The following is a 24,928-nucleotide window of genomic DNA, read 5'->3' as shown; positions in this document are numbered from 1 at the left end:
GCTCCGTATGCAAATCATGGGGCGGGGCCTCCTTGGCACCACCTGCTCCTGCTAAAGCGCGGTGGCGGTGGCGGTGGCGGGGCAGATTGGACCCCCTCCGGGCTGGGGCCGGGGCCTTGCTGGTGATTACTGGGACGGCGACTGTGACTGCAACCGCGACTGGGATTCGGGTTTATTTTTTGGCAAGGAAAGCCCCACAGCTGCAGCCTGTGGGCTGCAGCTCCCCCCCTCCCCAAATAATACACCCCCCTCCCCCAACACACACACACCCAAATTTATCTGATGTCCGGTAGGTTGTGGAGAACTGCAGGGTTACTGTCAGGGCCAGCTGGGGTTTGCATCCGTTTGGGAGAAAAACAGTTCGGAGCCCTCTACTCAAATCCTGTCTGGCAGCAAACGCCCTCCGCAGCCAGGGACGGAGCTGCGCGACGGGCAGCGGGCTCGAGAGCGACTCGGGCATGAGAGGGTTTGGCCCCAAGATCCCAAAGCTCTACGTTTTCACCCTAATCGCCCCGCTACGTCCCAGCAGGGAGGGAGCTTGCAGTGTCCAGCCAGGCTGTCCTGGAGAAAGGCTCAGCAGCCAGGGACATCTCTCAGGACAGGGCGATGGATTTGCCTTCTCTGATCCTCTCCCAGCCTCCTCTGGGACACAGGTCGCTACGTCATTGCCTGCTGCCGGAAAGGGGATTGTGCCCCTCTGCAAGCAAAAGCCCAACCTGCCCTGGTGCCGTTCTGCATCCTCCATCCATCCTGGCATCTCACACGGGGGGCCTGGGACAGAAGGACATGCTGCCCTTGGAGCTGGGCACCTCTTCTCCTTTCCTACACCGTCACGTCCTGTCCTCCGGGCTGTGCGCTCTGGGCTGGGGACAGGTCTGCACCGTGCTCCCCAGCGGCTCGGGGTGGCTACGGCGGGAAGGGTGCAGGCTGGTACACCTGGCGTGGGGCTCTCAGCCAGCCCGTCTTCACGGCCCCTTTGCGGCACAGCCTGTCCTGCATGTCCTCGGGGTCAATCACGTTTGCCTGGAGAAGGAAAGGGAGAAAGGAGGGCCGTGTGAAAGATGCCCACTTTGGCTGCTGGAGTATTTTGGGATGCAGCGGTGGCAGAAAGCACTAAGGCAGTGGCAAATCTCTGGGTGAGGGGAGCTCAGGGACCTACTGGGACCAGTACAAGGTCTCCACAGCCACAGGGCTGAGCCACAATTTAATCCTGCTGAGGCCTTGGTCCCCTTCCAGTTTGCCCTACTCTAGCATGAGACGGTGCCACATCCAGGCTGGGGACGAGGGGCGTTTGGGTGTGGAGATGGAGTTTGCTGTAAAGAGACCTCCTGGAAGACACACACGGACAGACACTCACACATGCCAGCACCACGGCTTCTGATGTGCAAGGTGCCCAGCGAGGGGACACAGAGACAGGCATCAGGTCCCAGTCAAGCTGGGCTTCCAGGTCCTAACTTAGTTTGGGAGACACCCAAAAATTTGCCAGTGGCCCCTGACTCAGGACAAATTTTTGCCTGTAACTGTGCAAAAACTTTTCCCCTTCCTACAACCTCAGCACTGAGCCATGCCTCACTTCCCCTAGCTCTCAAGCAGGGCCAGGAGGGTTGAGGCCAAATGAAAAGCCTCGTAGCGCAACTCAGCATGAGCAGTAAACCCTGCGGGCCCAGCTGGGTGCTGTGTCTGAAAGCCAGGAGCTCAGCTGCGCTTGGCAGCTCAGTCCACAACAGACCTTTTTCTCTCACCTACAGGGAGAAGGCAACTGCTGTCTCCGTTTCAGCACACAGAGACGATGCAGTGCCTTACGGGGTGGATAAATGAGTGTCGTCCCACTGCCTTTGGCTGCCTTCAGTGGAGTGATGCCTCTGTCCAGGGACAGGGCTGGTGTGGTGCTGGTCGAGAGCACGGAGGGCCCAGCCTCGGCGGGCTGCGGATGGCAGACCTAGCCCCTACCTCCCCCAGTGTGACAAGAGTGGAGAGCACGTCCCCACACCTCACCGATGGCTGGACTGAGGGTTATCCAAGCTATTCAGGAGGTTCCGCAGAATCAGGTCTTGCTCTTGTGCGTGGTTGAATTCAATGGACCTCACCTCCTCGACTATCCTGGGAGGCACAACCAAGGGAGGAATTAGCAGCGAGCTTCCCCCAATGACTACGTCCACCTTCTGCCTCTGCCACAGCCCATCACCTATCAGCGAGCCCATCACTCGTCAGTCCCACCATCCAACTCTCTCTTCCCTGCAAGCCAGCCCTCCCCAGGAAGGAGGTACGAGAGCATCGCAGCCAGCTTGACAAGAAGCCAGCCTAGGCCAAGCTGGGAAGAGGACAGCACCAGGATGCTCTGAGTCTTGGCCCAGGGTGAAGGATTCGTTGGTGAAGTCTGAAGGACGAAGCGTGCTACTGCCCAGGCAACCAGATGTTGCTCAGCTACCAACAGTAGTGCTCAGCCTGTGCTGTGGCCACTCTCATGTGGCTGGCGGATGTGTGTGAAGCATGTTTGAGCCTACAGTGCGGACACAAGTGATGCTGCAGCCAGCAGACGACTGAAGCCTGACCTCACTGAAATTCATGGGAGAAAAGGCTTTCCCTTGGCTGGAGGGATCTGCCCTTTGAAATGCTACCATGAGAAGAGGGGGCATCTCTTGCTTTTCCTGTTCATGCTACAGCCCCCAAGATCTGCTAGCCCAGAAGCTCTGCTCCACCACCCTCCAGCCTACAGCTTTCCTCTATAGAGTGGCCACGTCCCATGAATCACGTGGGGTGGTGGCGATGGAGATGTGAAATCAGCTCAGTGACAGAAGAGAAAGGCTGGTACCCATGGGCAGGTGCATGACAGGAGCTGGGAGGTCTCCATCAATGGAGAAGTGTCCAAAATGACCACCACGCATGGAGGCTGGTGGGTGGTTTCACCCAATGGAAGACTCGAGGTAGTCTTAGGTTTCCTAGCAGAAATGATGTCTCTGACCACTGTCCACCCAGACAGACAGCAAGGCCATGGACTTCACCCAAGAGGACAACCTCTCTCCAGTTTTCTCCTTCTAGACAAGAGCTGTATTACCTAACACCTGCAGAAAAGGCCTTCTCCAGACTTTATAGCCATGGCTTTCCACCAATAAAGTCCTCTGCTGTGCCAGAACCTGAAGGGTGGTATCTCCCTGTCCAGATAGGTGGCAGCTGTCAGCTTCTACCCACAACTGAAAAGAAAGCCTCTCTGGGACAGATCTCCCTGGAAAGGGGGTTATTTTGCCTTGGCCATGTGTAAATGGGCTGATTCTACCTAATCCAGCCTATGACCAAGCCAGCAAAGAGGAAGGAGTTTTGTAGTTGGCCTCACGTGTTGAGCTCTTCACGGATCTCCTTGTAGTGTCTGAGGTTCTCCTGGATAGATTGCAAGAGGGGACAGAAATCATCAAAGGCCTTCTTTCTCATGTTGACCAGGCTGTTGTAGGTGAACGGCTCCTGGAAGTTGTGCACAGAGGCCTTGTCCCACATCACTGCTTTCGGGTGTGTCAGGCTGAGCTCAGAGTCCATGCCAACATCCCTGCTGACCAGCTGAAAGGGTTAAGCACGTCAATGCAGCCACATCCGCTCACCTTTGCCAGGGGAAGCACCCACCCAGGAGGTCCTTACACACCTGATGGGCTGCATGCAAGGACCAGCCCTCCCTCTGTTGTCATTAACCCAAGCCTGGGGTCCAGCACAATGGAGACAAAAATCCAGGCCTTCAAATGCTGATGGCAGGTGCAAAGTGCAGTTACAACTAAAGCCAGCTGCAAACTATTTTGAAAAAATTCACTTTTTCCCCTTCTCCCCTTTTCCCACTGACGTTTTGCATAAGAAACCTCCATTTTACTAAAATTCTCCTAGTTTTTGGCTGGGGAGGAACAAATGAACCAATGACGGTAAGACAGAAGTGCAATCTGTCTGGTCCCAGCAGCTTTGCTCCATCAGCTGGTCCCTCAGGTGCAGTGAATTCAACACTTAAGAGTGTTTCTCCTCCTGGGACACAGCCCCATGGGAACTACAGTCTGAAGCCTTCTCCTCTCAGTACACCTCAGCTCCCTGAAGGACCATGTCTCCCCCTGGCAATGCACCTTTCTTCCTCCCAAACCACACCTCTCATCTCAGTGTCCCCCAGAGAGGGAGACAACCATCAACCCCAAATCCCCACTCCCACCCTGCCCTCTGACATATGAGAAATCGTGTTGGGGCTGGATGTGCCTCCAAGCTAGCCCATGGGGGATCAAAGCTCCCTTTGAGCAGGGGAAATTTTCCCTCATATCCCACAGAGGCTCCAAAATAAATGATCATGCACTGCAAAGTGGTGCCCAGGGTGTTCCCACACTCCCTGCTCTTGGAGAAGACGAGAAGAACAGGATGGGGACAGTCGGGTGGAGGAGCTCCCCTTAGGGAGAGATTGGGCATGGGAGGCAACCCTGACTACAGCTCCCTAGTTTGGCTGCCCAGGGAGATCTTTTTATAGGGAACCACCAAAACGCGGTCCTTCCAGGGTGGTTTTGATGCATGTTTTCTGCCCATACTAGCCCCATCCTTGGCTGAGGATGCCCACAGAGCCGGCCTGCCCTGGGCACCTGGCCCCATGGCCAGCTTACCTCCAGGCTGGGCTGAGCAGCCAGGCTGGCCACCCGCTCCTTCTCCTCCTCCTTTTCATGGGCGATCAAAGATTCCTCCAGACTCGACATCACCACGGCCACCAGCAGGTTGGCACAGATGAAGGTCCCGCCCGTGAGGAAGATTAGGAAGTAAATGGCACCTCCTATTTTCACAGCGTGCCCTTCTTTCCTGCCGGGAACAGGGATAATCTGGTTCAGGGGTGGTGCTGGCAACTGTCCAAGCATGGAGTCTCTCTCAGCATCCATGGAAAAGGAGCCCTCACTTTACCTCCACATACCCACATCCCACCCAGTCCTCCCTCTTTCCCCAGGGTAAGGGGGGACCCCAGCTCTGCCCCAGCCCAGAGCCCATGTCCAGGGCTTCCTGTCCACCCCTTGCAGTGGCTCTGATGGCTGAGAGCCCTGCAAAGGGATCAGGGCTTGCTCACTCACTCGAAGGCCTGGTAGATGTTCAGCCAGCCATCCTGTGTGATGCAGACAAAGAGCGAATACAGGGCCTTCCCCAGGTTGCCAAAGTGGGCTGGGACAATGTTGCCAAAGAGGATGACACCAAGCATTGAGAAGACCTGCAAAGAGACAGCAATAGTGGGGTCCCACCTCCACCATCCCCTTGCCAGGCTACGCCGGGAAGGATGCTCAGCATCTTCCAACCCGCAGCCCTAGCGCAAGACAAGGGCAAGGGAGAAGGTGGAGGGTGGTTATACTCCTTGATTAGCCTGACATGAGGAGGGTTTTGCCAAGCACACCGGTCATGGGGCCCAGAGCTCAGTCAACACTGGATCCCATTGGCCAAGGCCAAGGTGCTTCCCAGAGGGCCCTGGGCTAACACTCACCTGCCTGCTCCCACACCCACTGCCGGGTGGGCATTTCCTTGGGGAAGCAGGCAGCTTACCAGCATGAGGATAAAGAGCAGGAACATGATGTTGAGTAGGTTGGGGATGGCCTTGAAGATCACCCGAATCATCCTCGCCAGCCCCTTGACCAGCATGCAGACCTGCAGCAGCCTCATCACCCTGGGGCAAGGTGAGAGCTCCCGTCGCCTCGCTGATGGTGGGGGGAGGAAAGAGCCAGGACGCCTGGGTTCCCTCCCTGCCTCTTCTGTGAGGGTTTGGGGGAGGTTCTGCACTGCCAGTGGGGCTCCCCAAACCAGCTCAAAAAAGTGACAGTGAAGAGCAAGAGATGAGAGGACATCCTCCTCAGCATCTCTGGCTTGCAGCCTCAGTGGAAAAGGAGCGTCACAGCTGATGCTGCGTGTCCAAACAAGGGAATTTAGAAGTTGTGGGGCTTCCTTGGCTCGTTGCTGGCTTTGGGCAAATCCCTCCCCCATGCCTCAGTTTCCCCACACTCCCCTGGCTGCCCAGGGAGAAGGGACCTCACTTCTCCTCAGTGCACATCCGGGATCTGGCACAGCAGTGGACAGGACAGAGGCACCCCGTCTCGGGGAAGCAAGGCGCCAGTTCAGGCCAAACCGGGGAAGCTGGAGGCTTTAGGGGAGTCTGCCCCCTTCCCTCGCTCACCTCAGGATGTGGAAAATCTTCTGGTCATTGAGCTGGGGGATGAGGGGCCCGATGAGCAGGTAGACCATGATGAAAAAGTTGAAGATGTTCCAGCCATCCTGTGGGGAGAGGAAGAGGGGCCTGAACTCCACGGTTGTGCAGCACCGTGCGCAAAGGGCAGGTGGGTCTGAATCGCTGGCTGCAGCCACAGGGACCTGCCCCCCCCAAAAAAAACACCCAAAGGAGCAGGAGCAGGACCCCAAATGACCTGAGCCGTTTCTTCCCCCACGGTTCAACCTCCTCCAGCAATATCCACAGCGGGGATCAGCAGAGGGGGCTGCAAATAGTCGATTTGCCCCCCAGTGGGTCTGCCTCATGGCCCAGGGGGTCAGGCCTGGGCTGGAGGGGGCTCATCCAGCAGGTCGTGGGCCACTGGGCGAGCAGGGCTACTAGCCATCGGCTACAGCGGTCCAGCAGCCAAGCATCTGCCCACGGGGGCTGGTGGCCCTGGGGAAGGTCCTGGTCTCTCCTGGGGAGGGCAAGCCCCAGAGGGGACGTCACCAGCCCCTGGACAGCACAGGGGCATGAGAACAGGGCCCAGGAGTCCAGCTTTTTGCCGCGTTAACCGTGATAAAAGCACGCGACGCTTCAACCGTGCGGCCACAGAGCCGGTTTTTAAACGCGGCCTCTTCCTCCTCTTCCCCTGGAGACGGCAGCATCGAGCCGCAGCTGGGAGAGCCCGGCTCAGCCCTGCTGGGCCCAGGGCCGCATCCCTGTCCCCTCGCCCTGCCTCAGTTTCTCTGTCCTCCCAAGCAGCAGCGAGGGCTTCCGGAGACCCGTGGCAGAGGTGGGAGCGCGCACGGGCCGGCTGGATGCTGGGACGCCCGCAGCGAGGAGGGGACGTGTGAGCGGCCACGGGATACAGGGATGCAGGGACACAGGGATGCAGGGACGCAGGGATGCGGGCCCGCGGGAACACAGGGATGCTGCAGGCCTCCGGCTGGGCTCGCTCACCTTCCAGTAGAGCCAGAAACCTCTGTACCAGTTGAGCAGGACCTCAAAGAAGAGGACGACCAGCACGACGTTGTTTATGGCAGTGCTCAGCAAAAAGTAGATCTGGAGAGAGGACAGAGACAAGCACTGAAGAGCATCGCGGGGGAGCCGGTCCTGGCCCGGGGAGAGGGAGGGACACGTGTCGCTCACCTGCCAGAGCGGGGACGAGCTGTGCTCCGCGCTCACAGGTTCTCGCGCAGGGCCCACATGGGGTGCAAAATATAAAATCTCGTCGCCCAAACCGCCCCCCCCGCTTTCCCACCCCAGCTGGGTCCAGCAGCGCTGTTTTGCCATTTCTAGCTGCTCCCATTGGGGTTTGCAGCCTGTGGGGGGGGTTAAAAATGCCACCAGCAACTGAGGACAAATGGCACCGGGGGGGGGGGGGTGTCTCGCCTCTTCCCCCCCTTCCTCTCCCTCCAGCGATGCTTCGAGGACCCAGACGTTCCCAGGTGGATGGAGCTCAACAAGTCTTTTCTAATGCAAGTTACCCTGATGCCGGGGGACTACGGATGCCAAAAGGAGCCGTCCCCCACGGGACAGACCCGGCGAAGGCGAGCTCTGTGGATTCGCTGGTGGCTAGTACAGATGGAGTCACGCCGCCACCAGCTATGTCCACGGGGATCCCCCCAGCTCGCTCTGTCCTCCCCGGGCATGAATCTCCCAGGGAAGGAGCAGCACCGGGGCATCTCTCCACCAGGTGAAGGTGCCCGGGGAGGGGGGGAGCGAGGGGGGGTCACACATGTACAGGAAAGGCCGCCCAGGGCCAGAGGAGAGGGGAGGGACACGGCACACGTACAGCGCCGAGCGCAGGGGCCGCCGCCGGCCAGCCCGGCGGCCCAACTCACCGCCCTGAACCGCGGTATCGCCTGGCTGGCGATCACCACCGCGTTGACCATGACCAGCCCGGCCACGGCGAACCTGAAAGCCGGGTGGGCGAGGAAGCGACCGGCGCGCACGTTGCAGAGCTGTTCCTCCCGGTCCCAGAGGTCCTGGCGGCGGGACGCAGGGTGAGAGCGGTGCCCGGGGCGGGCTGAGCACCCCCTCCCCGGAGCGGAGCGCCCCGCCGCCGCCGGCCCCCTGCCCTACCTCGCTGCGCACCACGTCTCTGTAGCTGATGGGCAAATGCTGCGACTCCACGGCCGCGTCCTGGTTGTGCTGGCGGCGGCGGGGGACAGGCCGTCAGCTGGGTCCTGGCAGCCCCGCGCCGCCTCCCGCCCCTCCGAACACCCCCCCGCTCTGTCGTCCCCCCCCACCCCACCCGCCGCCCCGGGCGAAGCCCTGGCCCGCGGGCGCCCGCCGGCCGTGGACCCCCTCACCCGCCTGCTCTTCAGTGGCGAGGCCATCTCGGCGCTGCCGGGCATCCCCCCCCCGGCCCACCCCAGGGTACCTGGGCTGCTGTGACCTCATCGTTCCAAGCCTCCGGAACGTGTGACATCACCCTTCCGTGCTCTTTGACATCACCCTTCCCTGCCCTGTGACATCACTGCATCCCCCCGCCATGGGGGAGCCTGGCGGGGGGAAGGAGGGAGGGCGGAAGGGCCGGGAGGGGGGTTGCGGAGGGCAGGGGGAAATTCGGCAGCACCCGGCACCCGGGGCCTGACGCTGGTCTGGCTCTGGTTGGAAACCGGGGGGGGACACGGGTGGCTTCGCACCCCGGTGCTGCCAGGGGAAAGGAGGAGGGACAGCACTACACCTGCCCGGCTCTCCAGGTCCCAGTCCGGACCAGTAGCATGGTGGGACTGTTACCAGTTATCCCAGCTGCGCCTTCCTCTGTGCTGGTTTGCTTCCCAGAGAGAAGAATTAAACAGTGCAGGGCCCCCCGCGACGGGTGCAACCGGAGGCTGCCACCACCGCCCCCCCGGAGACGGGGAAACCGAGGCACAGATGGAGATCAGGTACCCAAAACCCGTTGTGCACCCCCCTGGCCCCAGTTTTCTGGGTCTCACCCAGCGGAGGTGGATGAGGGACTGGTCCCGATCCAGCCCCACTGAACACCCGCAGGGCCTGCAGCCCCCTCCGCCAGCCGGCACCTACCCCCAGCAGCCCCGGGAGCCCGCTGCACCCTCCCCTGCCGTCCCCTCCCTGCCTCCCATCCCAGCAGACACCCACCCGGTCCCCTCTACCTTCCTACCTGTGCTGCTCCTCCAGGACCACAGCGGCGCAGAGAACTAGCAGAGTCGAGACATGCCAGCAGGCAGCTGAGCAGAGCAGAAGGTGGGGGGGGGGCAGCCCCCTTGGCGGGGACGTCACCCCGGCACCTGGCAGCCGGTGGGAGCAGCCGGCCGCGTCCTGGCAGAGATCCCCCGCTACGAAGAAGTCTCCACCAGGGCGCAGGTGAGACCGGCCCGTCCCCGCGCGCCCGTGTCACCCCACGCTGGCGTCTGGGGCTGGCCGGGCTGCGGGAGCGATCCCCCGCCGCTGAGCCCCTATCTGCCACGGGCAAAGCCCCTCTGGCACTTGCACCCGGCTCTTCCCCGCGGGCATCGTAAGAGGGTGCAAATCCCCTCCATCTCTTTTTCGGCGAGGCTGCCGGGGGCACGGCCGGGGCTGGTGAGCCCCCCGCCGACCCGGGGGCTGCGTTTGGGGAAGCAGCGCGGGCGGCGCGTTATTGTTCCCCCTGCGGGCCGGGGACCCGAGCCCTGACATCACCCGTGGGAAAGCGGAAGCCAAAGGACTGGCTGGAGCGCAAGGGCTGCCTGCCAGGACGCCTGGGTCCCCTCGCCGGCGCTGCCAGCGCTGCCGGGTGGTCTCCAAAGGGGCAGGGAGGGGAAGGGGCTTCGCTTTCCCTACCTGTAAAACAGGGTGGGGAGGGGAGCCCAGAGGGTTAAAGGGGGGAGCGCAGAGCTGGGCCACGACCCAGAGCCGGGAGCATCCCTGTCCAGCGCCGGACCGTCACGACGGGGGCTGCGGCAGCACCCCCCCTCCGCCGCAGCCCGCGCGCCGGCAAAGCCGGAGCAATCCTGGGCTGCTCCAGGCACCTCGGCAGAGCCCGGCCTCCCCCCACATCACCCTGCATGTATCAGACGCCCACAGGAGCCCAATGCCGGGGCGGGGGGGGGGGAGATTGGGGTGCACGGGGCGGATGCGCGGGAAGGGCCGGCGCGGAGCGACCGGCGCGGAGGGAGTGATGCCGCGGCGCGCGGCCGGGCGTTCCTCCCGCCCGGAGTCTGGACGCTCCGTAGACTCACGGGAGCCGCTATCGCCCCCCTCTTCCAGCAGGATGGAGATGGTTGGGGGGGGGTGTTACATGCCCCTTTCTCCCACTCGAAACCACGACCATGCCTCGGTTTCCCCGCTCCCACCCACAGCCGCCCCGAGCACGTGTGCCAGCACCAGGCACTGAGCGCGGGCAGATAGGGAACAACACCCCCCCCAGCAAAATCCCCCCACGTCCCTGACTCACCGCTCCCCCCCCGGAGCGAGCGGCCGCGCTCCGGCCCCTCCACGCCAGCAGTTCGGACAGGAGGAGCCATCGGTGGAGCCGCGGATGCCGCAGGGCCCCAGGGGACGGATATTTCGCCAAGTTGGGAGCAAGCCAGCAGAGCGGGGATGCCTGGGGTGGGGACGGCGGCGCTGGGGAAAGGGGCCTTTTAATTTGGGGGGTGATACTTGGCCGGGGGGGGGGGGTTGCATGCGCTCTTGTGTCGCTGTTGGCCGGGAAGGGGTATGCGTGCACGTGTGCCCTTGCATGCACACAAGCGCACGTGTGTGTGCATGTCACTGGAAGACATGTGAGCGCGCACAGGCGGCGCTGTTGGGGGTGTGCATGCACACGTGTGTTGCACCACAGCTGCAGCGAGTGTCCATTAGTGCATGCATGCGTGTGCACACGTGTTTCTGCTGGGGCAGTGCATGCGTGTCCCGGCTGTTGTATATGTGCATAAACGTGTGTGCACATGTGTCTCTGTCAGGGTGTGCGTGTGCATGCGTGTGTGTGTGTGTCCCCAGCGGGATACTTACGCAAATCTGCACGCGTGCATGCGTGTCCCTACAGACGCTCGTGCAAGCGTGTACATGTGCATGCCCGTGTGCATAAGGACACGCGTGTGCCTGCAAACGCGTTGCATGCGAGCGGCAGGGCAAGCAAGCGCGTGTGCGTGCAAGCGCAGCGTGTCCACGCGTGCTCCCCCCCCCCCCAGCCCGGCCCCACGCACAAGCGCCCGCGTGTGCGAGCGCGTCCGCGGCGGCAGAGGCCGGCTGGCGGCGGGCCGGGCCGGCGCGGCGGGGGGAGGCAGGCCTTGGCCGGGGAAGGCAGCGGGAGGAGGAGGAGGGAAGTGCGGCTCAGACAGCGCGGCGCCAGCAAACACCTGCAAACAGCTCCGGGCACACAATGGCAAATACAGGTGGGGAACCGCCGGCGCGGCCTCCGTCAGCGCAGCCGATTGCATCAGACTCGCGGCCCTGCCAAGAGGCGCCGAGGCGAGCGAGCCGGCCGGGCCGGCCAGCGGCAGCCCTCCACGCCGCCGCCGCTCGCTCCGGACCGCTCTGCATTACCCCCCCACCCCCTTCTTCTTTTTTTTCTTTTTTTTTGCTATTCTTAATCTTTCGTCCCCCCTAACAAAGCGGCGTTTTGAAGACAAAAGACCCCCCTCCCGCCCCGGGAAAACCCTTCGGAGCGAAAGGCTTCTCCAGCCCCACGCGGGGGCACCGGTGGGGGGGACGGGCACCGGTGGCATGGAGTAATTTATTGCAATAAATCTGCCCCGCAAGGGAAATCCCAGGCCCGGCGAGGCAAACTAGTCTATTTTTAGCGGTGTTTGTTTGTTTTGGGTTTTTTTTTTTTTTCCTTCTTTTATCAGGGTTTCCAGAGAAATCATCAGCATCAACATACCGGGCGAGACCGCGAGCCGGAGCGGGGGGGTCGGCGGGCCGGGCGGCCCAGGACCCCGCTCCTGCCTCCCCCTCGCTGTTCCCATCGCCGGCGCAGAGGCGCGAGGCGGCCTGGGAACCCGCCGCACGTCTCTTCCCGGAACGGGGCTGCGCTCCGTCCGCCGCAGGGCGGGAGGTCCCGGCCTCGCGAGGCTTCCCGGGAGCTCACGCCAAACCCTCCCGCTGCCCAAACCCAGGCTCCGGGGGGAGCCCGTGCCCCCCCGGCCGCCCCGTCCCTCCTTGCCGCTCCGGGGCGACCCGGCCGCCAGCTCCTCGGCGTCCCCGGGGTGGGATGCAGGCAGCGGGGAGCAGGGATCGCTGGCGGGGTTTTTGCTTCGCCCACTCCACAGCCGATCCGGGGGGGATGGAGGCGGCGGGTTGGCACGGCCGCTCTGCAGCGCAGCAGCCGAAAACAGTAGGGGAGCATCGTTAATTGCTATTATTAATTATTGGCAATTATTAACGGTGCCAGGAATTCGCCTTCGAGCAGCGCAGCTGGAAGCGAGGCCTCGCTCCGGAGCTGCTCCGACGCCGGACAGGGCGACAGCGGGGCAGAGGGCTGTCGCCGCTGCCCAAGGAGAGGCGATTTGGGGCTGAGCTCGTCCGCGCTCGGCGCCGTACCAACACTTCGGCAGGCTGGTCCGCCCCGGGCGCGGGGAGCCGGGTACCGTCTCGAGCCAGCCAGGATGTCAAGACCTCTGGAAGGTGCCCGGTTTTTCAGCCGCCTGCGAACCGAGGCACCGACGGCGGCGACAGCCCCCCAGTCCCCCACCTGATTTACACAACGGTTGTTTCCTACCCATCCCAGCGACAGCCGTTTCGGCCCTGAGTTCAAATCCCGCCGGTGCGGCTCTGCAGCCCCGGTCCCAGGCACCCGCCGGGCCGGCGGCGGGCCGAGCATGGCGAGGTTCGCCCGAGCCCCCCGCCACCATGCGCCCTCGCCCCGCAGCGGCCTTGCTCCGCCAAAACGAAGAGCAAACGGAGATGGCGAAAGATTTTTCGCGGCCTATTTTTAGCTATTAGCGTAACGCCAACTCAGTTCCCAGAAGTGGCGGTTTTCAGCCGAACACCCTCACCTGCCTCCTGCTGAGCTGAGGGTCAGTAGGACCTGGTGGGAGCCCCCGTCTCTCCCGGGGGGCTGTCAGGGTGCAGGGAAGGGGGACGGGGCAGAAAGGTCCCTGCATCGGCCGGTCCCATGCTGCTTTTCGGATGCCCAACACTGCCGTGGCGCTTCTTGCCCCCTGGGTGCTGCCGTCCCTGGAAGGGCCCCCGCGGAAACGCCTGCTGCCCCAGGTGAGAGGGGCTTGCTGGGCGATGGCTTTGCCCCCAGCTCACGTTTCGGCTCGCGGGGATCAGGGCTGGAGCGAGAGGGGAAAGCCAGAGCGCGCCGAGCAAGGTGAGAAAGGTTTGCTCGGCTGCACCCGCCCGGCACCTCCTGGCTCCTTCTTCCTCCTCTTCCTCCTCCAGCCTGTCCCACTCGCTTCCCCCAGCCTCCGACCCCGCTCACCTGCAGGTCGGCAGAGCCACCGGGGACACAGGCACACCACGAAGCCAAGCACCAGCGCCGTGCCCGGCCTCAGGCGAAGAGCGTTCGACCCAAAGCGAGAGCCCGGCACAAGGCGGGGAGGAGCCGGGGCTCCAGGTGGGGGCCGGGAGCCAGGAGCAGGCAGGAGGCCCCCGACCCGCCTCTAATTGCAGGCAAGCGAGAGCCTTCCCTGGGGAGCAGGATCCGGCCCAGCTGTGCCGGCAGCCACGGGGCTCCGCAGCTGAGCAAGCCGCATCTGGGAGGCCAAAGGCAACCCCTCCCCGATCCAGGGGGAGGAGAGGGATTTCGGCCTCCTCTGCCTTCGCCTTTCCGTACCCAGGTGCCCCATTGGCCCCAGGGGCTCCAAGCCCAGCTGTGGGGGACACGATGCAGGGACCCCCCCAAGGACAGGCCAGGCTCCAAGCAGCCAGGGCAGGCACAGCCCAGCAGCACCCTTCCCCTTGGGGCTTCCCAGTGGACTGAGCACCATCCCATCAGCATCCTGACACGATGATCGCCCCCTTTGCAGGAAAAACAGCCCAGGAGCATCTCTGCTTGCACTGGGTGCTGAGCTGCCCTGGGGGGGCAACCCCAACCCCAGCCAGGAGAGCTGCTCCCAGCTGCTGCAGGGCTGAGCTGTTCCCAGGGTTAAACCCAGGAAAGTGCATCTCCCCCCGCCGGCGCTCCAGCTGCACCCCAACACATGGTCCCCAGGGCCACCTGGCATGAGGGAAAGGGGAAGAAGACAGCATCTTCACTCCTTCCATATCAGATAAGGAGAGCAGCACCCAAAATAGCTGGCAGACACCTTTGCCGGGAGACAGCAGCCTAGGGTTAATTCCTACCATACTTCAGCTGACATTTCAAAGCTATTAAACAATTAATGAGATTCCTAAAGTAACCCTAGAAGTTACAATGGCAGGAAGGCAGCTTCTGCCTCTGGGGTTGCTGCTCTGCTCCCCGCGCCCCGTGGGTCAACCCCAGCAGCTCGGCATGGCTTTATCCCAGCCCCGTTGTTCTGCTCCTCTGGGCTGGGTTTAGCTGCACAGAATTGGCCTCCGCAGTGAGGATGGAGAGAAAAGGAGGGCAAAGCCATTGGAAATGACCTTTGTTTTATTACGTTAAAAAAATTAACTTTTATAAAAAGTTTATAAAGCAAGTACAGGCATGTCGGCAGAAAATCACCTTCCTGCAAAAGGTACAAACGTTATACTCTAGTATAGAGCTCCACAATACACGAGGCCACAGCCCCAGAGAGTTTGGTTCGTATTTGAGAAATGCCCCCCCCCCCCCCAAAAAAGCCCTCTACCCTCCCATTAAACACCTTTAAAAACAACTCGACCACTATAATCCAAAAATATACAGACAACTGCATCTCCACCAGTCTATCGTTTAGGAAAAAAAGAAGAAAAGTGTCTCGCTTATATTCGTTCTGGTTTTAAGTCCTGATGAAGCCGGGAGTTGACTAGCGACGCTCAAAACTCGGCGCTCGGAGGAGGAAGTCGGCGGCGAGCGGCCCCGCGTTTCGCGGGCCGAGGCAGGTCCGTGGGAGGCAAAACTCGGAGGAGGAGAAAAACCCGAGGATGGTGGAAGCGGACGGCGGAGACCAACTCCCCCCCCCAAACACTAAACACACCCACCCACACCCCCCCCCCCGCGCCGGGGGCCTCCGGGGTGCCCGGCGCCCCCCTCGCCGGGAGGCGGCCGCCGTGTCCCCGGGCGGTGCGGGGCCATCCCGCACCTGCGGGCGGCCGGAGGAGGAGGAGGGGGGGACCACGGCGGGGTTGGGACGGGGGGGAAGGACACAGAGAAAGGGCCCTGTCACTCTGGCGGCACATCAGAGGCAGGTCCGCAGACAGGCTGGCGCCGCAGAGGAAGCTGCTATTTACCTCCGGCTGATAACGAATCAGGAACCGACACTCGCTGCGTGTTTGCTAATTGGCACCAAGAGGAGAAAGGAGAAAAAAAAAAAAGAAAGACAAAAAAAAGCTCTGTGTTAACTGTGTGCAGATGGGGCTGGAGCGACCCAGCTCGGGAAGGGCTGGCGGGGCCGCCGCCGCGGGGTCCCTGGCGGACACTCACCTGCCGGAGGCGCCGTTAGTGACACAAACTTCTCTCGTCTTTGGAGCAGAGTTCAGAGGCGAGCTCGGCTGCCTGCGGGGAGCGCGGAGAGGGGTCAGGGCCGCCTCGGCAGCGGGGGGGGGGGGGGTCCCCTTCCCTCCCCCCCTTCCGACACACCCCAAACCCGTCCGCACCGTGCAGGGCCCTCGCCGCGCACGCCCCGGCCCCGAGCAGCCCTTACCTTGAGGGACAGCAAGGTGGCCTCGGAGGAAGGGTCGCGGCCCTTGGCCTCTTCCTCCAGCACGATCTGCAGGTCGAAGATGTAGTCGATGACGTGCTGGAGGATCTCCACTTGGCTCATCTTGGTGCCTTGCGGGATGCCCGGCACCAGCTCCCGCAGCTTGGAGTAGCAGTCGTTCATGTCGTAGAGCAGGTTCATGGGCTCCTCCAGCGCCGGGCTCTTGTTGTTGCTGCCCCGGGCGATGGCCAGGCTCTGGTCCGAGAGGCAGCACACGGCCTCGTAGCAGCTCCTCACGGATCGAACCGGGCTGATGGCTTTCATGGTGGCGCTGGCTTGGCCGGGGACGCGGAGGGCTGCCTTGCTGCCTCGGTGGGTGCCGCGACCGCTGCTGGGACCTCGGAGCCACCGGAGCTCGGAGCCACCAGGACCACCAACCCCTCGGACCGCCAACCTCTTGCACCCCCGACCCCTGGGACCTCACTGGCGTACTGGAGAGGGGGCAGCGCAGCGCTGCCCTTTATATAGGCAGCCCGCTGGGGCCCCGCCCCGCATGCAAATGAGCCCAAAGCCCCGCCCGTATATTCAAATGAAGTCCCCAGGCCCCGCCTCCAAAATGACCCTTGGTGGCCGTGGTGGCCCCACGGGGGTGGGGGGGGAGGAGATGACCCCGCGGGTTCCCATCGCCACCCCACAGCACCGTGCCTTGGGCCGGACCCCAAAATCCCCCCTGGGCGGAGGGGGGGGTCCGGCTGGCCACCAGCCACCCCGGTCCCCCCACCCCGGTCCCCCCAGCCCGGCCCCCGCACCCCCGGGCCGTCTCCCCCATCGCAGAGGTTTCTTTCCCGAGTTTTGGGGAGGGCGATGTTTTTTTTCCCCTTTCCAGGGCGATCTCGTAGGAAATTAGTGCCGCCCTGTTCCTCAATTCGCTTCTCATATGACCTCCAGACTTTCTGGCGTCAGGAATTATCTTGTGACCAGAAGAAAAAAATTAATTGCGGTAAAGCTGAGGTTACGATGGAGAAACCAGATTTAGGTCAGCGACTGTGCTCCTACGAGCAGGCTGCATTTTTTTTTTTTCCGAGGGGGGGGAGCAGAGATTTATAGGCACGGGGCTTGTTTCAGCCGGAACGACGGGCAGGGGAGGGCAGCGACCCCCCGGGAGGGCAAAGCTCACCCAGCCGAACCAGCGAGCGGCCGAAAGAGTCCCCGCGGGCCCGGGGTGAAGCCGCAGGGACGCCGGGAGCCCGGACTCCCACGGGTGTCACCGCAGCGGGCGGGGGGGGGGGGGTGGCCTCAGTGAGCTGCTCGCACAGGGGGGTCCTGGGACGGGGGGGGGCTAAAACTCCCCTGATACCCACACTGTGAATCCCTGGAAAACTACAGCGGGACTGCCCCCCCACACACACCTTTGGGGGAGGATTTGGGGGGATTTCCGTGGTATTTCCTGGGTTTTGGCACCGGGGAAGGGGGGGAACCCAGGCGAGGGGTGGTGGGAAGGGGACGTTACAGCCGTGAGGGTGGGGGATACCCCGGGACCCCGCTCGGGCTGGGGCTCCCAGCCCAGGGCGGGGGGGGGGGGCATAGCGGCACCTGGAGTAAATTACGCCGGCCCACAAAAGCAATTTCTTCCAGATCTGCCCAAATCCCCAAATTCAGTTGTGTTGGGTTTTATTTCCCTCGCTCGGCATGAAACAACCCCCCCCCCCACCGACTTTCGGGACCCCCAAAGCCCCGGGGAACCCGTCTCCTCTGGTCGCCTTCCCGCTCTGCTCACCCTCGCCACGGGGCCGCCCCAGCCCGGCAGCCGTCCGAAGACCCCCCAAGAAAGCACCTCTCCCCTAGGAAAGCAGCGGCAAGCTGGGCTTTTTTGGGGTCCCCCCCTTGCTCACTTCCTGAGGAATCGCCTTCTCGGTGCCGAGGGCGGCAGCTTGGGAACAGCCTCGCCGGCAGCACGGGCTTTATCCCCGTTCGTTACACACCCCTTAACCTGTTCCCGCGAAAGCAGCACCGACCCCCTTGCCCCGACACCCCCCCCCATTTGCAGAAATACACCCCGAGCGCCTCCGAGGGGGTACCCGTCCCCCCCCCAGTGCAGGCCGCGGTGGCACCGCTGACCCCGCCGTTCCCATGCCCGGCCCCGCTCGCCGCCCCCCGTTTCCCGGGGCTGGGCAGGCAGGCAGGCGGGGGGGGGGGGCTGAAAGGCTGCGCCGGGGGGCTTTTGTTTGCAGGGGGTTTTGTTGGCGGGCCGTTCCCACAGGCCCGGCTTGGGCGGCGGGACCCGCTGCCTTTGCCCAGCTGTGGCCCGGGCCCTCCAGCTGTGTTGATCTAACTCCCGGCCCCAGACAGCCTGGCGCCAGCCCTGCGCACGTCATGCATTCACACAGGGATGCGTGGCCAAGGCAACCTTCCCGCCGCCATGGCCACGGCGCGCCCGGGCCCACCAATGAGCGCCGGCACGCGGGGCGGCGCGCTGCCGCTCGCGCAGGGCGGGTTGGGGGGGGTGGCGCGCGAGCAAGCTGGGAGCGCGGGGACGTTGCCTCCCGCTCGCGCCCCGCTTTTGCTTTTTGCCCCACCGTGCCAAACTCTGGTGGGTCGAGCCAAGCTCGGTCCCGACCCCGCATGGTTGTGGTTGTTGTTGTTGTTGTTGTTGGGGTTTTTTGGGTGTTTTTTTTTTTTTGCATGCCGAGAGCCTAGTCCTCCCACCAGCCCCGAGTCGGGATATTCTCACTCCGGGCCAGCCGGCAAGGCAGATTTCTTGGCGCTGAGGAAAGAGAAAGGGGGGGGGGGGAGAAAAAGGGAGCGAGAATGCTCCAGAGTACAATGATTTCATGTTGAAAAGGGCCCACACTGTGTGTTTTATTAAAAAAATAAAAATAATTATAAATAAATAAAAAAAAAAAAAGGAGGGGGAAGCGAAGAAGCAGCAGTCGGGAACTGGGCTTTGTCCCGCAGGCAAATTTGGCTCAGCGAGCCCCCGGGCCGGGCGGCCTCACCTGAGGGACGGCGGCCAAGGGCTCTCCCCCTCCCGAGCACCGTCCTCGTCCCCATCTCCCCGCCACCTTTCCCCCACAGACCCTCTTCCCGGGAACCGCTTGCTAATCCCGTGCGATTTGCCTCTGCGCTACATTTCTGCGGACTTCTCTGTGGCTTGCCACCCTCGGGGAGCTGCCCAAACAGCTGCCTCGATGCGCCCGCGAGGGCTTGAGTTACGGATCCACCCCCCCCCAAAAAAAAATCCCCCCCCTCTTAAATAAGTCCATACAGGTGGCAGGATGTGAAAGGACATAAAACAGAGTGGAAACGTCCGAGCGCAGCACACGCCGGGGGCGGGAGGCGAGCGGCGCGGCGAGCGGGCGGCGCGGGGGGCTCGGCGGCGGCGGCGCCTGCGCTTTGGGGCCGTTTCTGCTGTTTTGCAAGCCGGAGGATGCCTGGAAGCCCCGGCTCCGGGGACGCGCGTTGGTCGGCAGAGGAGAGGAACGGAGACGTGGCAAACGCCCAAGCCAACTACAAAGGGAGGAATTCTTCCCCAGTGGTCATCTGGATTCACTTTCGGGACAAAGATGGGGTATAAATCCCATCGCGCTGCGATCTTTGGAGGCCTTTATAACTGTCCCTTGTTCATGCTGCAAATGTGAGCGAGGAAGATTCGGGGCGGCAGGCGGGGGGGGTCTCAGCCAGCAAAGCTCGCTGGGCTCCGGGTTGCTTAAACATTTAAGCGCCCGCTCGAAGCGACGGCATCGATCGATTGATTTTAGCAGATGCCGCAAGTTAAACCTGGATTGGAAATCTCACCCTGACCCAGGCCCTTTCGCGCGCGCCCGGGCGAGGGACGGGGCTCGCTGCAGCCGCCGGGCAGTTTGCAAGCTGCAGAAGAAATCAGAGCAGCCGCTCAAGGGGAAAAAAGGATTCGGGCTTCTTAAACAAGCTCTGCATCCTCCTTCCCATCTCGTCCCCAGCGCCCGAGTGGCAGCCGCTAGCCGAGCTGCTGCCCGGAGCGAAGCGGGGTCCCCCCTCCCCGAGGCCCGGCGGCGGGAGGAGACCCCCGCGCTCCTGGCTCCGGCTGCCTACAGGATGCGTCAGCTCCAAGGCCGCGGCCCCGGCCAGTGTGACAAAGTGCGTTTTTGCAAAGCGCTAAGTCCCTGGGGGTCCCCAGCTGCTGGCGCGACCGCCCCGGTCCCCAGCCACCCTCCGAGGGGCCGGGAGGTCTCACGCGCTCAGTGGCAGAGCCGGGGCTGGGCCAGGCCCCCGATTTGGGTCAAAGCCCCAAAGTCCTTTTGTCTTGCCAGATGCCTCCTCTCCCCGCGGAGCCGGGCTGAGGCGTCCCAGCTGGGACCGCGGATGTTTTGGGACAAACAGGGATCACGAACGGGATCCCCAGACCCGGAGGAGCGACAGGATGCTGAAAACAGGCCGGGGGCGGGAGCGGGAAGCAGCTCCGCTCCCAGCCGATCTCCAGGTACCCCCATGCCTCGGTTTACCCCTTCGCCCCCCAACGGGACCGCCTCGGACCGGGGTCATGGTGCGCTTTTTGTGAGCCAAACCATGTTGGCCGGGATGAGATGGGCACCGTGCACGGGGAAACCCCAGCGGGCTGAGGACCGGGACCACCCGTGCCGGCACCCAAAATAAAGCTTCTCACGGCACCGCTGGGTGCTCTCCGTTCCCGGCTCTCGCGCCCCCGCGCCAGCCGGCGTCACTAGGAGACTCGGCCCGGCCCCAGGGAATGCGAGAGCCCGTCCCCAGCGCTGTTTGGCCTGGGGATTAGCCCCCCTCAGCGCCCAAGGCAGGGATGGAGCATCCCATCTCGGAGCTGGGCAGACCCCCCCTCCCCAAGCCTGGCTTTTCCGTGCCTCAGTTTCCCCAACGTCCTCTGTAGCTCTAGAGCACGAGTGCTTCGAGACGGGGTGCCCGGGTCGTGCAGTGCCTTGCACGCTCGGCCTCCGCAGGCCTGGCTCCGCTCCCCAGCCGTCCCAGCTCCTCGCGCGGCTTCACCCTGAGAGCGGGGAGGGGACTGGGGATGTATTTAATAGTGGGTGGCTGGGGGGGGCTAGGAAAGGGCATGGGGCAGCGCAGGACTCGCCGACCCAGGGGCATGGAGCAGGGAGCAAAGGGAAACAGCGGGTGTCGCTCCCCCAGCTCGGAGACGGCTGGAGGACAAGGAAGAGAAGGGATCCAACCCCACTGCCACCCCTAGCTCAAGGGAAACTGAGGCACAGCCTGGGGAGCTACCCTGGGGGGACCTCATCCATCCCTGTTGCCTCAGTGCAGCAGCACTTACTATTTGCCTCCGGGGGCCTCTAAAATTAGGGGTTCCTCAGCTCCCCCTGTCCCATTGCCGAAGGAGAGCCAGCCCCCCCTGCCTGAGCCTGCAGGCAATGCAAAGCAACAGTGTGCTGAAGGGCCTTGCTGGCCATCATTAGGGTTCAGAGTGAACAAGGGGAGGCGTTACTTGGTTACCAAGTCCCCTGAAGAGGGAGAGGAGCCCACACCTCCCTTCTCACTCCAGGGAGACTAGCAACTGCATCTTTGGCTAGTTGCCCAGCCTGGTCATTAGTCACCGGCCCTGTCCAGGAGAAATGAGAGAAAGGATGTCACTTTGTCACGTAAGGAAAATGGGACGGGGGCACGGAGGGGACGAGCCGCCCAGCAGGGCGCCGTGCCCCACCGCTCCCAGCTGGGGAGGACCAGAAGCAAAACCATCCCAAACGGAGGTGGGGGGGGGGGTGCAAACCCAGCCTCGACCCCGAACCACGCCGCAGGGGACAGCAGGGGACGATGGGGCCGGCCCGGGCGCAGCCGCGCTCTGTGCCTCGGTTTCCCCCGACCCTCGCGGCCTGCCCGGGAGCAGGGTCTCGGCTCCAGCTCCGCCACCTCCGCTGCAGCCTGTCGCCTCGCGGCGCCGGGAAGGAGAGGGCGAGAGGGAACCGCAGCTTCCTCAAAGGAAGGAGCAGAGCTTTCCAGGCCAAATCCCGGGCATCCGAAACATCCCTCCCGGAGGGCCCACGGGGACAGGCCGGGAGCAGGCGGGCGCCTGGCGGGTGACTCACAGCATCCTCGCAGGGAGCTGCCCCTCGGCCGGGCAGCGGCACCCGGAAGCCGGCGGGTGCGCGGGAGGCAGCGGCCGGCCCTGGGCCCCCCGCAGCCCTTCCTCGGCCGGCCGGGAAGGGCGGGAGCGAGCCGGCAGCAGCCAGGCCAGCGCTAACAGCTGGCGGCCGCCGTTCCCAGAGCCGGCGCTCGGGATTCCCCGACAGCTGCTTCCTGCTGCCGGTATCTCACGGGCTCATCTGGGGGAGCTGGGACCGGCCGCCCGCTCGCCGCCTCCCCCCCACCCCACCCCTCCCGCCGCTTCCTGCGCTGGCACGCCGGGCTCCGCGCCTCCTTTCTCACGGCCTCCCCCCAAGGACGCCCGCAGGCCCCCCCCACCCTGCACGGATGAGGGATCCCCCGGGACCCGGCTCCGTCCCGTCACCTCTCCTTTCTCCCAGTGCATTGCTCTGAACTCCCCCCCCCCCAAAAAAAAACCACCCGTGCGGGGGCCAGGCTGGCAGCGGGGGCGGCAGCAGCACCCCAGATGTGTCCCTCCAACACCTGCAGCACCCCAGGGTGCTTTAGCCCCCCCGCGGGTGCTCCCGTTCCTCCTCGCTTTGCTCTGCTCCCTTTTCCCTTCATCCACTTGATTCCTCCCCGGTCTTTTCCCTTGTGCCCATCGTTTCGCCTGCAAAGGAGAAGGGAGGAGGAGGAGGAGGAGGAGGAGGAGGAGGAGGAGGAGGAAGGCAGTGGGTGCCGCGGGCGCGAAGGGCGCCGCAGGTGGCGGCAGCTCTATTTGCAGCTCCCAGCCGGGGCCCGGCGCAGGTGCAGGGACACTGGTGACTCAGAGGAGCCCGGGCCCCGCTGCCACGGGCGCCGCGAGCGCAGCGCCTGCCGCCTCCCACGATATCCTCCCGCGACCGCGGCAGCGCGGAGTGAGGGGGCGGCGGGCGAGCGCCGGGGAGCCGGGACCGCTGCTGCCGCCAGTGGCTTCTCCCCTGGGTGCAGAGCAGCGGGGATGGGGGTGACCCCCCCCGAGCGGTTAAGTATCAGGATGCCCCATGCCCAAGCTGGTCCAGAGAGGGGAAACTGAGGCACGGCGCCTGCAGAGAGCATCACATCGGCCCCCAACGTGCTGGGAAGGGGATGAGCCCGTCAGCCCAGCCCAGGTTTCGCTGCCGGTCGCCCAGCCCTGCTGGTGGCTTAGGGCAGGCCCCCTCCCTTCCTCAGCACCCCAAATTCCTCCGCCCGGGTCCTGCCGAGCTGCGGGAGGATGTGGCTTTGCCAGGCTGCCTCGTTACAGCGAGAAAGACTGTTAAAAATCATCACATCCTCACCCCAACCCAAATCATGCCGCCCAGCCCAAAATCACCGCCGGGATTTGGCAGCAGCCCCTGGTGAAAGCAGCCCGGAAAAGCCCCATCTTCCCCCCCCACCACCATCACATCCCTCCTGGTCCAAACCCAGCAGCCTAAAATCACCCGGATCCTCCCCAAAACAACGCCGGGCCTCTGCCTGCCGGCACCCTGAGCCGGGGACGGGGCTGCCGGGCCACGGGCCAGCCCCGCACAGCCCACGGCCGCGTTTCGCCTGTGCCGCGGCCCTCGGCGTGACCCCACGGCATCGCGGGAAGCCGTCCCGGCCCCCGTGGAAAAACTCGGCGGGGGGAGGAAGATGCTTTATCTCAGCACCCATCAGCCTCTAATAAGCCCGCTTTATTTTTAGCTAAGGTGAAAGCCAGCGCAACCAACTCAAGAGTATTTTCCACTCACATCTGCATTTGTACAATTTGGGTTTCCTGCCGCGGTTTAGGCGCTTTTCAAACCAGCCTGAATTGTTATTTTGTTCACTCGGCGAAAAGCCCTTCAAATAGCTCCATCAATATAAATAACGCGTGCACACCCCCTCCCCGAGCTCAGCCGCTCATCCGGCCCCGCGGGCCGCGGCGCAGGGGCGGCCCGGCACCTCTTTCTCAGAACAGGGCAGAGAGCGGAGCCGCCAGCCGGGAAGCGCCGGGGCAGCCGGAGCCGCCGGCCCGCAGGCACCTGCGCAAGAAGCGCCGCTGCTCTGGGCACAGAAGGGCGCTCTGGTCTCCCCCCACCCCCCCGCACCCCACCCCGGCCGTCCCACGGGGATGCGCTGAGCCGCCGGGCTGAGACCTTGCAAACTCATCGCAGCCCTCCCAGGGGCCAGGCTGGAACCAGCAGTTTGAACGCGGGAGGGACAGACGGACGGGGCCGGCGGGGGGCACCTCAGCACTTCTGTCCCGGTGCCAGGGACCGGCCTGGCCCCGGGGGGGGGGGGGGGGGCAGATGGCTCCGTCCCCCCCCCCCCCAGCCTCCTCTCCACTTCCTCTGACACAGAGTTTGCACCCGCCTGGGGCAGGTGCCAGGTGAGGGGTGACGGCACGGCGGGAGGGACAGGATGGGAAGGACCCCCCCCCAGGCTGCTCCCCTCAAGGGCCCCTCCCAGGAAAGGGAAGACACAGGTGGCAGCACCCTGGGGTCAAATCCTGCCTCCCTTCACCATCACACACCCAGCGCCTCGGCTCGGGCACGGCTCAACCCCAATAGACATCAGAGAGTCCCCCCACAGTGCCATCCTCCCCGGGGACATGGTGCCGCCGGGCCCCACGCCCCATCCTGCACCCCACGGAGCCGGGGCCAGCAGCCGAGCGGGAGCCACCCCGGCTGCTGAGGATGCTCAGGAGGGACGCGGGGACACCGGGAGCTGGGGACAAAATCCCTGCTGGGGCGTGATGGAGGGAGACGCAGCGCCGAGCCTCTGGGCAAGATCCAGGCACAAAACGCTCAGCGCCATCGCGGCTGGGGACCCGCTCGGGGCCGGTTGCATTCCCCCATGCTCAGCACCCCCAAACCCTCCCTCGGTGAGCAGGAACGCTGGGGGCAGCATCCGGCCCTCGTGGGCACCCTAGTTCTTCCCAGCCCTAAATATCCATCGCAGCCTCCGAGCCCTAACGAAGAAGCAAAGCCCGGCAGGTCCCCGCTGTCACCGCCCCAGCGCG

General features: G+C 63.8%; 2 protein-coding genes across 2 annotated transcripts; both read right to left on the bottom strand.

Annotated features, from left to right (window-relative positions):
- Nucleotides 1-157: 157 nt before the first annotated feature.
- CATSPER4 (cation channel sperm associated 4) lies at nt 158-13,684 on the bottom strand. The gene is made up of 12 exons (XM_068917422.1): nt 13,557-13,684; nt 9,312-9,469; nt 8,267-8,335; nt 8,026-8,169; nt 7,142-7,243; nt 6,149-6,246; nt 5,524-5,644; nt 5,064-5,197; nt 4,611-4,800; nt 3,332-3,549; nt 1,996-2,100; nt 158-1,023 (listed from the first exon to the last, which is right to left on the bottom strand). The coding sequence occupies exons 4-12, from the start codon at nt 8,074-8,076 to the stop codon at nt 1,014-1,016; spliced, it is 1,029 nt and encodes a 342-aa protein (XP_068773523.1). The 5' UTR covers nt 8,077-8,169; nt 8,267-8,335; nt 9,312-9,469; nt 13,557-13,684; the 3' UTR covers nt 158-1,013.
- Nucleotides 13,685-14,669: 985 nt separating this feature from the next.
- ID3 (inhibitor of DNA binding 3) lies at nt 14,670-16,371 on the bottom strand. The gene is made up of 3 exons (XM_068917620.1): nt 15,877-16,371; nt 15,657-15,728; nt 14,670-15,508 (listed from the first exon to the last, which is right to left on the bottom strand). The coding sequence occupies exons 1-2, from the start codon at nt 16,195-16,197 to the stop codon at nt 15,672-15,674; spliced, it is 378 nt and encodes a 125-aa protein (XP_068773721.1). The 5' UTR covers nt 16,198-16,371; the 3' UTR covers nt 14,670-15,508; nt 15,657-15,671.
- Nucleotides 16,372-24,928: the final 8,557 nt, after the last annotated feature.

This window comes from Struthio camelus, chromosome 23 (assembly GCF_040807025.1).
Source record: "Struthio camelus isolate bStrCam1 chromosome 23, bStrCam1.hap1, whole genome shotgun sequence".
Classification (NCBI taxonomy): Eukaryota; Metazoa; Chordata; class Aves; order Struthioniformes; family Struthionidae; genus Struthio; species Struthio camelus.
Note: the sequence above shows the minus strand (reverse complement) of the source record. Positions and strands in the feature narration are given on the sequence as shown.